We start from the raw sequence: 12407 nt of genomic DNA on the forward strand, positions 1-12407 counted from the left end.
AACACAGGCAGGTATGTCTGGTTCAGTCTTCTATGGGGTCACTGCCCCTTCCCCTGGGTCCTGATGCACACACTACTTTGTGTGTGCCCTCCAAGAGTGGAGTCTCTGTTTCCCCCAGTCCTGTCGAAGTCCTGCAGTCAAATCCCACTAGCCTTCAAAGTCTCATTCTCTAGGAATTCCTCCTCCTGTTGCCAGACCCCCAGGTTGGGAAGCCTGACATGGTACTCAGAACCTTCACTCCAGTGGGTGGACTTCTGTGGTATAAGTGTTCTCCAGTCTGTGAGTCACCCACCCAGCAGTTATGGGATTTGATTTTATTGTGATTGCGCCCCTCCTACCATCTCATTGCGGCTTCTCCTTTGTCTTTGGGTGTGGGGCATCTTTTTTGGTGGGTTCCAGTGTCTTCCTGTTGATGATTGTTCAGCAGCTAGTTGTGATTCCAGTGTTCTCGCAAGAGGGAGTGAGCGCACGTCCTTCTACTTCGCCATCTTGAACCCCGCATCAGCTTTTGTGAATGTCTCTAGCCTCTGGGACTGCCTGTTTCTTGGAGGGACGGTAGAGGTAACTATTTGGAAACAATTTCAAATTTACAGAAAAGTTGCAAGAATAATACTAACAGCTCTCATACATACCCTTCACCCAGATTCCCTAATTGATAACATTTTACCATATTTGCTTTTAAGTTCTCTCTCTTTCCACACACACACCTATACCTAATGGTTATTGTTATTTATTTATTTATTTATTTATTTATTTGCGATACGCGGGCCTCTCACTGTTGTGGCCTCTCCTGTTGCGGAGCACAGGCTCCAGACGCGCAGGTTCAGCGGCCATGGCTCACGGGCCTAGCCGCTCCGCAGCATGTGGGATCTTCCCAGACTGGGGCACGAACCCGTGTCCCCTGCATCGGCAGGTGGACTCTCAACCACTGCACCACCAGGGAAGGCCTATTATTTATTTTTAAAATTTATTTATTTTGTTTTATTTTTGGCTGTGTTGGATCTTTGTTGCTGTGCGTGGGCTTTCTCTAGTTGTGGCGAGCAGGGGCTACTCTTTGTTGTGGTGCACGGGCTTCTTGTTGCGGAGCACGGGCTCTAGGCATGTGGGCTTTAGTAGTTGCAGCACGCAGGCTCAGTAGTTGTGGTTCATGGGCTCTGGAGGGCTGGCTCAGTAGCTGTGGCACACAGGCTTAGTTGCTCCGCGGCATGTGGGATCTTCCTGGACCAGGGCTCGAACCCATGTCCCCTACATTGGCAGGTGGAATCTTAACCACTGCGCCACCAGGGAAGTCCCTGTTATTTTTTTTTCTTGAACCATTTGATTGTAAGTTCTGGACATGGTAGCCTTTTACCCCCAAATACTTGACTGTTATTTCCTAGTCATGGGGACATTCTCTTATATCACAGTAGTCATATCACAGTCAGGAAGCCAGCATTGATACAGTACTATTATTGAATCTACAGGCCTTATTGAGTTTGTACCAGTTGTCCCAAAAAGAATTTTAAGAAAAATGTTTCTTTCTGGTCTAGGATCCATTCCATGATCACACTTTGCTTTTAAATGTCATGTCTCCTTAGTCTCCTGCAATCTGGAATGGTTTTTCAGTCTTCCTTTGTCCTTCATGGTCTTAACATTTTTGAAGTGTACAGGAGATTTACTTTGTAGAACGCCCTAAAATTTGGGTTTCTCTGATACGTCCTCACCATCAAATTCAGGTCGTACAGTTTGGGCATGAACCCTGGTGCCATCTCAGCACTGTGCTGGAGGAAGGGTAAAAGTGGGTGGGGGCAGGGGCTGGAGGCCAGAGTAGCAGCTACAGCCAGGCCACAGGTGGAGCAGAGACAGCTGTCTGCAGGGCGGACCCAGTGCCCTGCTTCTCTCTTTGTCCTGCTTTTCAGAATCCTCTCAGTTGCTGGCACTTGTCCTTCGCTTCTGGGCCCAGCTCTCCTGTGGACTTGGTCTCCCTTCCCTAAGAGCTTGCTGCCATCCCGGTGCCCCAGGCTTCACGCGGGGGCCACAGCAGACCTAGGCCCAGTTCTCACCCTTTGCCTCTGCAGCTCAGCTGTCCTGTCCTGAGGAGGAGGAGGATCAAGATGACATCAAGGTGTCTTCCTTCGTCCCGGACCTGAAGGAACTGCTCCCCAGTGTGAAAGTCTGGTCAGACTGGATGCTCGGCTACCCAGATACCTGGAATCCTCCACCCACATCCCTGGATCTGCCCTCACAGTGAGTCAACCTTGCCCACCCGTGTTCCCACAGCCCCCGTCCCGCAGCCCGCTTGTGTCTGTCTTCCCTCTTCCTTTGAACTTGGGGTTTCCCCTTCCCTGAACACCTTCCTCGTCCTCTGACGTATTAGGTTGTTTTTGCCTGTTCTCCAGCCTGTTCCTCCTCCTCTCAGTCTCTCTCTCTCTCTCTCTCACACCATAGCTTGTTCTGTTTCGTTCCTTCCCCTTGATCTTGCTAATTTTTACTGCGTACCGTCCATACTCACTGTCTCGGCAGCTACCTGCTGAGTCTGGGTGGGTGTCAGTCAGTGTGTGTGAGAGACTTTGTTTCTTTCTCTCCCTTTTAGTTTATCTCTGTGCATCTCTTAGGCTCTTGCTGCTACTCGTGCTGTCCCGCACACTCTGTCTCCTTGCCTTCCTCTCACGACGTTGTAGTATGTGGAGAATGGTGAGAGCATGCACCCCTCTCTCCCACTCTCTGCATCCCTGTCCCCACAGCACATCCTGCCCCCTCTCCCTGTCTCTTTGTGTTGATGTGGGATGTGTTGGTCTGGGGAGTATGTGTGTCTGCCGGGCGTTTCTCTGTATATCTCTTTGTGTGTCCATATGACGTGTGGTAAAATATATATGTGGCAACGTTTGCCATCATAACCATTTTTAAGCATACAGTCAGTGGCATGGTACATTCACGTTGCTGTGCAACCAGGTAGGGCTATTTCTTATGTTTGTAGTGATGTGTGAGTTGTAGATCTGGGTGTGCCTGTTTGGGTCTGGTTGTCTGTGTGTGTGTGTGTGTGTGTGTGTGTGTGTGTGTGTGTGTGTGTCCGTCCGTCCGTCCGTCCATCCCCGGGGATTTGTCTATCGAAGGCTCTTTTGGTGTGCCTTTCCATGTCTGTCTGTGTTTGTGTGTCCATGTGCTGTGTCCATATCTGTGTCTGCGTCTCTGTCTATCCTTGTGTGTGGATCTCTTTACAGGGTTCCTGTGTTGCCATGAGGAATCTATTTCGGTGTGTGTCTGTCTCCATGTCTGTGTGTTCATATATATGTCTATGTCTGATTCTTGGGCCATGTCAGTCCATGTCTGCTTTGGTCCTGTCCATGTCTCTCTGCATGTGGCTGTGTCCTGTGGGAGTGTTTGTATATGTTCCTGAATGTCTGTGCCCGAGACTGCCTGTGTCCGTGTCCATAGTTGTCTGTGAGTATGTCTCTGTGTGTCAGTCTAGGTCTCTCTGTTGCGGGGCAGGGGATTTCTGTATATGTGGATACAGGGGCTGCCTGTATCCACCTGCCTCACCTGTGTCTCCCTGCCTGCCTCTGCCTGTCCCTCCTGCCTGTCTCAGCTTGTCTTGGCTTGTCCCTGCCTGCCTCTTTGCCTGACTCCATTTGTCTCTCTCTGCTGTTTGTGTATCTGTTTCAGGGGTCAGCAAGCTATGGCCCATGAGCTCAGAATGGCTTACATTTTTAAATGGTTGAAAAAATAAAATAAAAAGAGTAAGACTTCATGACTTATGAAAAGTATATGCAAGTCCCATTTCAGTGTCCATAAAGTTGTATTGGAACACAGCCATGCTTGTTTGTTTACACTTTGTCTATGGCTGCTTTCACACTGCAGCAGTGGAGTTGAGTAGTTGTGACAGAGACCGTATGGTCTGCAGAGCCAGAACTATTTACTCTCTATCCCATTACAGAAAAAGTTTGCCAGCTTCTCATCTATATCCATGTTCCCATGTGTCTTGTTCTTCTGTATGTTAGGGTCACTGTGTGTGTGTTTGTGTTTGCGTAAGAGTGTCCTAATGTGTGTGCATGTAGGTGCCTATTTCTGGTCAACTCTGTTGACTGTCCATCTCCCTCCCTCCCTCTCCCTTACTCTTTCTCTCTTCCTAGCTGTCTCTCCCTTGGTGTTTCTGTCTCTCTTTCTCTCTGTTTAACTTTTCCTTCTCCCTTTCTCCCCTCCCTCCATTCCTGCCTCCCCCATTTGCTGTATTGTGGTCTCTGGCAGGTGTAGTGCACTCAGAGTTCTTTCAGGCTCTGTGTTGGGTGTATGTATGTGTGTTTGGGAACAAGCATCCACACCCAGCATCTCATTGTTCTTCTCCAGTGCTTTTCCCTGGGATGGGGAAAATGCTGGAGGATGGAGGATGGATACCTAGGATGGTGCCAGTGGCATTTCTAGGGAGTGGGGAGGGGTGCTTCTCTGGGCTGGGGACCAGCCATGTGAGTCTCCCAGACTCATGGGTGACCCACAGAGAGAAGACTGCAGTAGAGATTTCTGGCCATCAGTTAGACCTTTCTGTGTGGACTATATAGTCTGACTCTTTCCCGCATTTCCTTCGTCCCATTTCTTCCTTGCTCCTCACCCCAGGAAGCACCCCTGGACCATTAAGCCTGCCCTCCCCAGGCCTCCCCAGCTCTAGCTCTGTAACCATGTGAGTGATGCTCACAGCATCAAACAAATCTTTGCATCTTTCCTGTGAACCCTTCTAGGTTTCAAAATGCAGTCCAGGCTGAGGCCTCGTGAGCCAGGGTTGAGCCTGAGCTGGGGAGCTGTGGACACACAAGGGAACAGACCAATCTGCTGGCTAGGGGGCAGCTGTTTCCCTGCAGTGTTCACTGAAGAGTTAACATGTACAGCCTCAAAGTTTTCAGGCCGTTAATCTAAGATGCCGACTAGGCAATTTGCAGTTTTGGAAAGAAACTGACAAGGAAGGGCTCTGCTCTCCAAGTATCTGAAGCCACTGCTTCTGAGCATGTGCAGGGGTCACAGAGTGTTCCTCCCTTCCTCTCGGGGGATGGGGAGGCAGACCATCTGTCCCTGGAGCTTGGGCCTTCCCTGGGTCACCCCACCTCACAACCTTAGATATGGTCCACTCAGCCCCTGTTTACCCATATCCTGGCCATCAGGCCTGCTAACTCTCTTCTGTGACCTGTCTCCCTTTATCCCTCCTCCCTCTCCTGCTCCCTTTGGCTTTTGTTTGGCTGAGGAAATGGAAACCTCACACAGGAAGTGCTGGGCTTCGTTTGCTTGAGGTGCTGAATCTGTTTTCTCTGTGGATGCTGGAGCAAATGGCCCATTGCCGGCTCATGCAAGCTGCTGCCCATCTTTGGGCAAGGGCTCAATCTGCAGCTGGGCATGTGGTCCAAGTTACGTCCATCCCCAGCTGGGCTTCGCCTCCAAGGCTACAGAAAGGCAGAGGGGGTCGGGATACTCGAATCAAATTTGCTTAGTCTTTTCAGACTTTTCTGCACAAGGATAGCAAATCTGACCAAATAATATGTTGAATCTGATTGCTTAGTAAACAAGTTCCTGTAGCTGTAACTTACTTTTTGATGAGTCCAGTTTAGGCTAGTGTGGTAGAAAATAGAGTCCCCTTCTGCACTGCCTCCCTTTGCATTCAGGATCAGTGGTTGGTTGTCTCTGGAATGCAAGTTTAAGCATAAAGGAGGGGCTCTGCCATCCTGGGGCCTGACCACAAGGCATGGTGGTTTGAGGGCTGGTGCCACTGTTGGACAGAGCAAACCTGGTCTGACCACCACTGAGGGTCATCCCACCTCATAGCCTTCAGATCCAAGCAGTGGAAAGTGGAATAAGAATTTACCTCCCTTCTTTCTAGTTTCTCATGTAACTGCCTGACACTCACCGAGTGAATACTGTGGTTGAGAGATTGGCAAGGTATGGTGGTTCTTCTGTAGGTTTCAAAGTGACATCTTGTACCCACTGATCTTCCATACTGTGGAGCTTTCTCTTTTAAGGCTGTAGGGAATAACATACTCCAGATTGTTCTGTAGGTGTCAGAACAGTCATCCCTCTCACACTCTTAAGGTTCTTGTGCTGCTCTTCATTTTGGAGGGTTTAGGAACGCTCTCAAGAGAGTAGGAAGGAAATGGCTTCCACTTAACGCCTCTCCTTTGCATGTTTTCATTGATCTTCGCCTGCATTTGTTCTCTGCAAAGACAGATTCCTCACTGATCCTATGATAAGGTGATCAGATAGCCTACATTGTAGTTTGCTTCTCCTCCAGGAATTCCCTACTCCCAAATTGTCTCCTTGACACATTTGGACCCTTGTTTAATCTTGCTCCCTTCATTCCCTTTCTGTCTTTCATTGTCTTACCATCTTTCCTTGCACAGTTAGTCATTTCGAAGCACCTCCACCTTTCCAGGGGAATTCTAAAGCGCATCAGTAGTCTCCTTGGTTCTCTCCCCTCTGCCCATATTCCTCTTCTTTCTGGTCAAGTTTACTTTTCCTAGGCAGTAGCCACTTAGGCACATATGGACCACTTAGCATGACGATGACAGAACTTCACTGACACTGCAGAGTGACAAGGGCAGGATTTCAGGGCTGATTGTGCCTTCCCACAACAGTGGCACTTAGTAGGTGTGTGTGCTGGAGTCAGCACGTAAGTACATTGACTTCCCATTTGTATCTGTTAGGAGTCGTAATAGGATGGCTTTATATCCCAGGAGATTTTGGTACAGAGGGTTGTAGCAGGGTGTGGAAAGTTGCCTTGAGCCACTGTAAAAGGCAGTGTAGAGTGCTTTGGTCTGGTTAGAACAGACCACAGTGTTTGGAGGGGCCGTCTACTTATGGGGGTGGGGGTGGAGTGGGGAGCACAGTTTCTGTGCCAGGCCTCTTGTTAGAGGGGAGGGGCAGCTACTCCCCGCTTTACCAAGGGAGCATGAGGCAAGTTGTGAATGTCAGGTGGTGGAGAGGAGCGGAGCAACAGGCTTCCACGAGCCTACGCATAGCCCCCTTGCCCCCCAGGACCTTTGGCAAGGCTGGGGCAGTGGGACAACCTACCTCATTTCATAGTCTCTGCTGAAGCCAAATCCTCCCTCATCCTGATCTCTAGTTCTCAGTAAGTGAAAGAGTCAGGGGACTTTGAGAACATCCAAACCTAGCCCAGCTGTGGCAGTTGGTTTATTGCTTTCAGCTGGTACTTGAACCCAGGTCCTGGTCTTGGAGGCTTTCCCAGGTTTAATCCCCAGAGCTTTCTCTGCAGCTGTATGACACTGCGCTGACCCCGAATGAGGATAGGAAAATAGAACCAGTGCCAAGCCAGAGTCTCTTTTTCATTTGGAGTCTGGCTGTCTGCCCATGACCAGGGTTACATAATGGGAAACATAGCTGGGGCTCTGGAGAGCCCGCGTTTCACCAGGCTGCCCAGACCTTCGCATTCTGATGCTATATATCTTCCTAATTGTAGCTCGGATGCATTTATCACACTGTTGGATTGGAGCACTGTTAGAAAAAAACAAAACAAAAAAAAAAACTCCAGAAATTCCTGGACTTGCTGCTTTTCCATGGCTTGTCTTGTATAGTCTACAGAGCATGCTGGAGAGGGCTTGTAGGGAGCCCTCTGAGGTGCCGTCACATAGGGAGACATGGGGATGTGGAGGGAGTATGCAGTAAGCTCATTTCCGCAGGGAGCCTACATGTGTTGACCCTGTAGACGAGATAGAAATTCTTGAGTTAAAAAGCAGCTCATTCACTCACCCTCATAGGGCAGTTCTGAAATAAGAACTAATCCCAAGTCTAATCGGCACCCCTTCAAGGACGCTTAATACGTCTTCCCAGAAGGGCATTTTGGGAGGTCACTAAGTAATAGTCCATCAGCACTTCCCTGAAGGAAGTGGTGGTGACTGTGGGAAGCCCCTTTGCTACCCTGGCTCCCCACCCAGTCTCCCTGGCTCCGGGTTGGGGCGTCAGCACTATAGCCTGGCACCAGGGGGTTCCTCTTCCTCCAAGTGCTGAGTGTGGGGCACACGTGATCTCTCCCACGGCAGGAGCCGCTGTCCCCTCCCCACTCCTCCCGCAGGACTTCTTGTGAGAGGAAGGGGTGTTGGCCCAAGGCTCCAGTCTGACCCCAACAGGGTACAGCCACTGACCCCAGGGAGAGTACTTTCCAGCTCTGGGCTGAGGTTATTTGGGTCCAGTGTGTGCTAAACTAAGAAGACGTGTTGGAGTGGTTACAGCTAAAAATTTAGAGAGGCAGGAACCGTGAGAATCCGCACCAGGGAGGCCGCCGAGGGCTCCACTCATGCCGTGGCGATGTCAAGGTCCCCTGGGGGCTGCTCTTTCCCAAACACACAGTGCTGATGGGTTTAACACACCACAGTGATGCGACAGAGGCTATACATCTGAGTGTAGCTTGGGAGAACTGAAGTCAAATAGGCACTGACCTAGAGAGAGGTTGAGGGAGGCACAGTTAGAGGTACTTGAGAAATCCTGGAATGAGGTTACCGTGACCTGTTGTTGGCCATAGGGCTCCAGCCGCACTGCTTAGAACATGAAGTCTGTGTTCCTCGAGTAGTGCAGGGTGACTGAGCTGCAGATTGATTTTGCCCTATTGGGCAGAATTAATTTAAGTTGGGCACTCTTCCAAGGGCCCAAGTTGACTTGTTTGTATAAATTAGGAAGGCAGAAAGGATCTTCTTTAACTGAGCCTTGTATATTTTAGTGGTCACCTAATAAGCAGCTATTATTTTTGGAGGATGGTATCTTGCTGCCCATGTCTTAACTCCTAGAATAGTGATCCCTGATAACTTTGTCTCCGGTTTATATCATGGTGGCATCTGGAAAATACACGGTAGTTCCTAAATCTCAGAGGGAGCTGCATAGTTCTCCTCCTACCCTCCCCCAGTCTCTACCCCATTCTGTTGAGCTGCCCTGATACCAGAACCAGATCCTCGGCCTACTGAGAACAGAGTTGGCGTGACATCCTGGCTTTCCAAGGAGCTCACTAAGCTATTTCAAACCCAGGTACTATTCTTTTGACTCTACCAGACTTGTTGGATTCAGGTCCATTTCTGTTATTATCTGCTTACTTCCTGCAGTTTTGTCCAGTTGGGTGGGAAGTCCTCCAGGGCTACAGTGGTCTTATGTTGGCCATTGAACCCCACGTGAAGAGTTGTGGGCTATAATATGATGGTCCATAGGCAAACAGGTTTTAAAAAGAGGATATTACATATCTTAAGAGCATTTCTCTTGCTGTGGCCTTTTGCCTTTCCCTTTTTGTGTTTATAGTCCATGGACTTTCTCTTTTTCAGTTTCTTTGTGCCTAGTTTCTATGCCATCTTAGCTCTATTTCCAGAGCGTCTCACCCCAGGAACCAGAAGACCCAACTCGTTTCCCATCTGTACTACTTCTCTGATCTTCCGTAGCTCCAAAACACAATGCAGGGCTTCTTCTCACTCACCTCTTTCCGGGTTTGTTCTGCAGCTGTGGAGTTTGAATGTTAGTGTTTAAACAAGCTGGTATTACACAGGAAATGGCCACCTCCACAAGCCCCTGCAGGCTTGTAACATGGGGTCATTGTACTTGATATTAATCACCAGTCAGCCTGTTCCCCCAGTAAAAATACGAAGGGGTGTGTGAGGGCTCAGTCCTCCTTAGACTTGCCAGAAGGATGGCCTGAGAGCCCTGGTGGGGCCTTAGTACTCCATTCTCCAAACTGTCTTCCTCCTTCAGTCCGGTCCTCGGATGGAGTTTGCAGAAGAGCTCATTCTTGACCTCTTCCCTATAAAGCTGGCAGATCTGCCTTTCTTTCTGAGTTCTAGGAAAGAGATAGGTTGTTGTGGTATAACTTGCCTCGCATATCTCACACCTTAATCTTTCCGAGCATGACGCAGTTGAGTAACAGATTGTATGAGAAAACTCCAAAATGGTGGAAACACAGAAGAAACCCACTGGTCCACCTGAGATCAGGACTTCTCAGTTCCTTGGACTGAAGCGGCTTTTCTAATGCTGTTTGCAGAACTAACCCCAGCCTGAAGGTTTAATCTGATTCCCCAAGTCAATATCCCCTCAAACAACCAGCCAACAGTGTGTGTATTGGTTCATTTCTGTGAAATGTGTTTCCCTAGTCACCTGGGCTGGCCTGGGCTGCATTGTATCGGCCGGCAGCTGCACTGCACTCAAACTGACAGCTACATTAAACCTTGGAATTCTGAGGCAATAAAAAGTAAATTAACTCTTATTTTTTTTCCTTTCCTGGTGGAGTAAGTGAATGCATGTCTGTGGGGAAGTGGGTGAGCTTTGGTCCTGAGTGCATACCTATAACTAGCCACTGCTGGTCTGTCCCAAGCTAGGATCTGGTGTTCAGACTCCAGCCAGAGGTCTGCTTTCCTGGTGTGTGGTGTGTTCTGTGGGGTTGGGCCACCTGGTCACCCTACAACTGCTGATCCCTGCTCACTAGTCACATCACACAGCTGCTTGAGAGGCTCCCGTGCCGCCATTCTGAGAGCCATGACCAGACTCATGGGATGCAGTTTCATGTTCTCTGGCTGCCTTGTGTCTGTTTGGTGGGATTTTTTTGGACTCTGGGAGCTTTCCCAAAGTGTGAGTTGGGACCACAACAAGCCAGAGGGACTTGCCCAAGCCTATAGCACTCTAGAGGGTCCATTTAGAACCAAAGGTGGCTTGAGAATGTCTGAAAACTCTTTTGGGGAGTCATTTACCAGGCATTTCTAGAAGATTGGGAGCTGTTTAAAGTTCCTCTCGGCCACCGGAATTTGACTTTGGGCTCCTTGGCCCAGGCCAACCTTGAATCCTTAGAATCCAAGGACTAGGTTGGGGTGAAGGTTGGAAGGCACTCCCAGCTGGGATAAGGACTAGAGCAGGAAAAGGCTAACTTTTCGCCTTCTGCTCAGACAGGAAACCCTGTGTTCACCCATGGAACTGACCTCAGCCCAGAGGCCTGATCGGGGTAAGCTGAGGTGATGTTGCCCAGGTTCCAGGAATCACCTCATACTTCTGCAAATATCTTAACTTCTGAGTTCAGACATCTCACCTGGTTTTTCAGAGTACCTCTTCCTTTTAGTATTAGTTTCCTGACACCCCCCTCCGCCCCACCCTCTGTGGGGGTCACTGTATGGCCCGTGGGCGCCCAGTCAGTTGTGTTCATGCCCGTGGTGCTCAGTGAGAGAGGAGAGCACTGATGCCACGTGAAGCGACCGGGGGCCGTCCCACTGCAATACCAGAAGAAAGTGGCCACTCAGAATCACACACCAGTCTGACGGGGTCAGGGCAGAAATGACCCTTCATCGGAGCCTTTTGTGTATTCCCTTGGTTCTGCTCAGTCTAGCTTGGCCCTAGGGCCACTTTACATTTCTGAGTTGGGAACTCAGGATACTTCCTACGTCTTTTGGCATCAGCTGCTATCTTACAAATCAATACTAGGGTAGGAACACTCACCCACTTCATTTTTGCAGTAAGTCTTAAGGTTTTGGCACAAGGTGGGTGGTAATGGGCAAAAGGCAGATGTGGGCAGGGGTCCCTAGTAGTGGCCAGCAGCCGCTGGGAGGAGTCAGTTTTGGTTTATCTGAGCCTTAGGGGACAGGGAGCATGGTAATGAGAACCACATGGTACCACATACTCGTCCGTCTTGGATCCAAGATGGTAGGGGTGGGAGGACGAGAGAGGGATGTGGGGCCTCCCACTGTGGCAGCCGCGGGTAATTTTCTGCCGCCTCTCCCTGGCTGGAGATGCTGCTGCCCTCACCCCCCACCCCCATCTACGTCCTGAAGCAGCCTTGACCTGCACAGCACCAACCAAGGCCCCCAAGCCAAGAATTCAGCTGGGAGACTTTTCACCTTCTTCCTTCTCACTGTCGTCTTTCCTGTTTATTTTCCAAATTGCTGCTCTGCAGCCGAGCAGTGCCTGTTGGCCAGAGCTCACCAGCGCTGTGGGATCGGACTCAGGCAGTGGGCTCAAGTGGCCAGCAGGGCACTGGGGGAGGAAGCGGGGAGCTGGAAGAGCCTCCCTGTGCGTCTCCCATGGGCAGCGCTAACCTCGGAGGCGGCCCTCAGCAGCCCTATCACATCCGGTGCTTGTCTCTGCAGCCGGGACCGGAGGATAAACTATCAGAGCTGTGGGGCAGTGCATCATTCCTCTTATTATTTTCTTCTCTGCAGATGGGGTCGTGGAAAGTTCAGTTCCTTTTAACCCTCGAAGTTCTGTTTATTCTACAGCTGGTAGCCTGAATGCTGCGTTTCCCATTACATCACAAAGGGGCTCAGGCAGATCTCTGCACTGAAACGTGTTGCAACTGTTTATTTTTTTCCATATTTAAACATTTCTGACAGCCAAACTCAGCCGAGCCAAAAGATGGAGCTTTGTGAATGAGCCTGGTTGTCGGTGTCTGTGCAGAGAGAGGCTTTAGAAAACTCTTGTCCCTCCGGTGA

General features: G+C 49.9%; 1 protein-coding gene across 2 annotated transcripts in view; it reads left to right on the top strand.

Annotated features, from left to right (window-relative positions):
• Positions 1-12407, top strand: part of SMG6 (SMG6 nonsense mediated mRNA decay factor) — a 221888-nt gene that overhangs the window by 104455 nt on the left and 105026 nt on the right. For both annotated transcript variants that reach the window (XM_067020989.1, XM_059046651.2), the window contains exon 12: positions 2058-2226. In XM_067020989.1, the coding sequence (XP_066877090.1) occupies positions 2058-2226 (169 nt within the window). The remainder of the gene's footprint in view (positions 1-2057; positions 2227-12407) is intronic.

The sequence above is a fragment of the Kogia breviceps genome, chromosome 19 (genome assembly GCF_026419965.1).
Source record: "Kogia breviceps isolate mKogBre1 chromosome 19, mKogBre1 haplotype 1, whole genome shotgun sequence".
Classification (NCBI taxonomy): Eukaryota; Metazoa; Chordata; class Mammalia; order Artiodactyla; family Physeteridae; genus Kogia; species Kogia breviceps.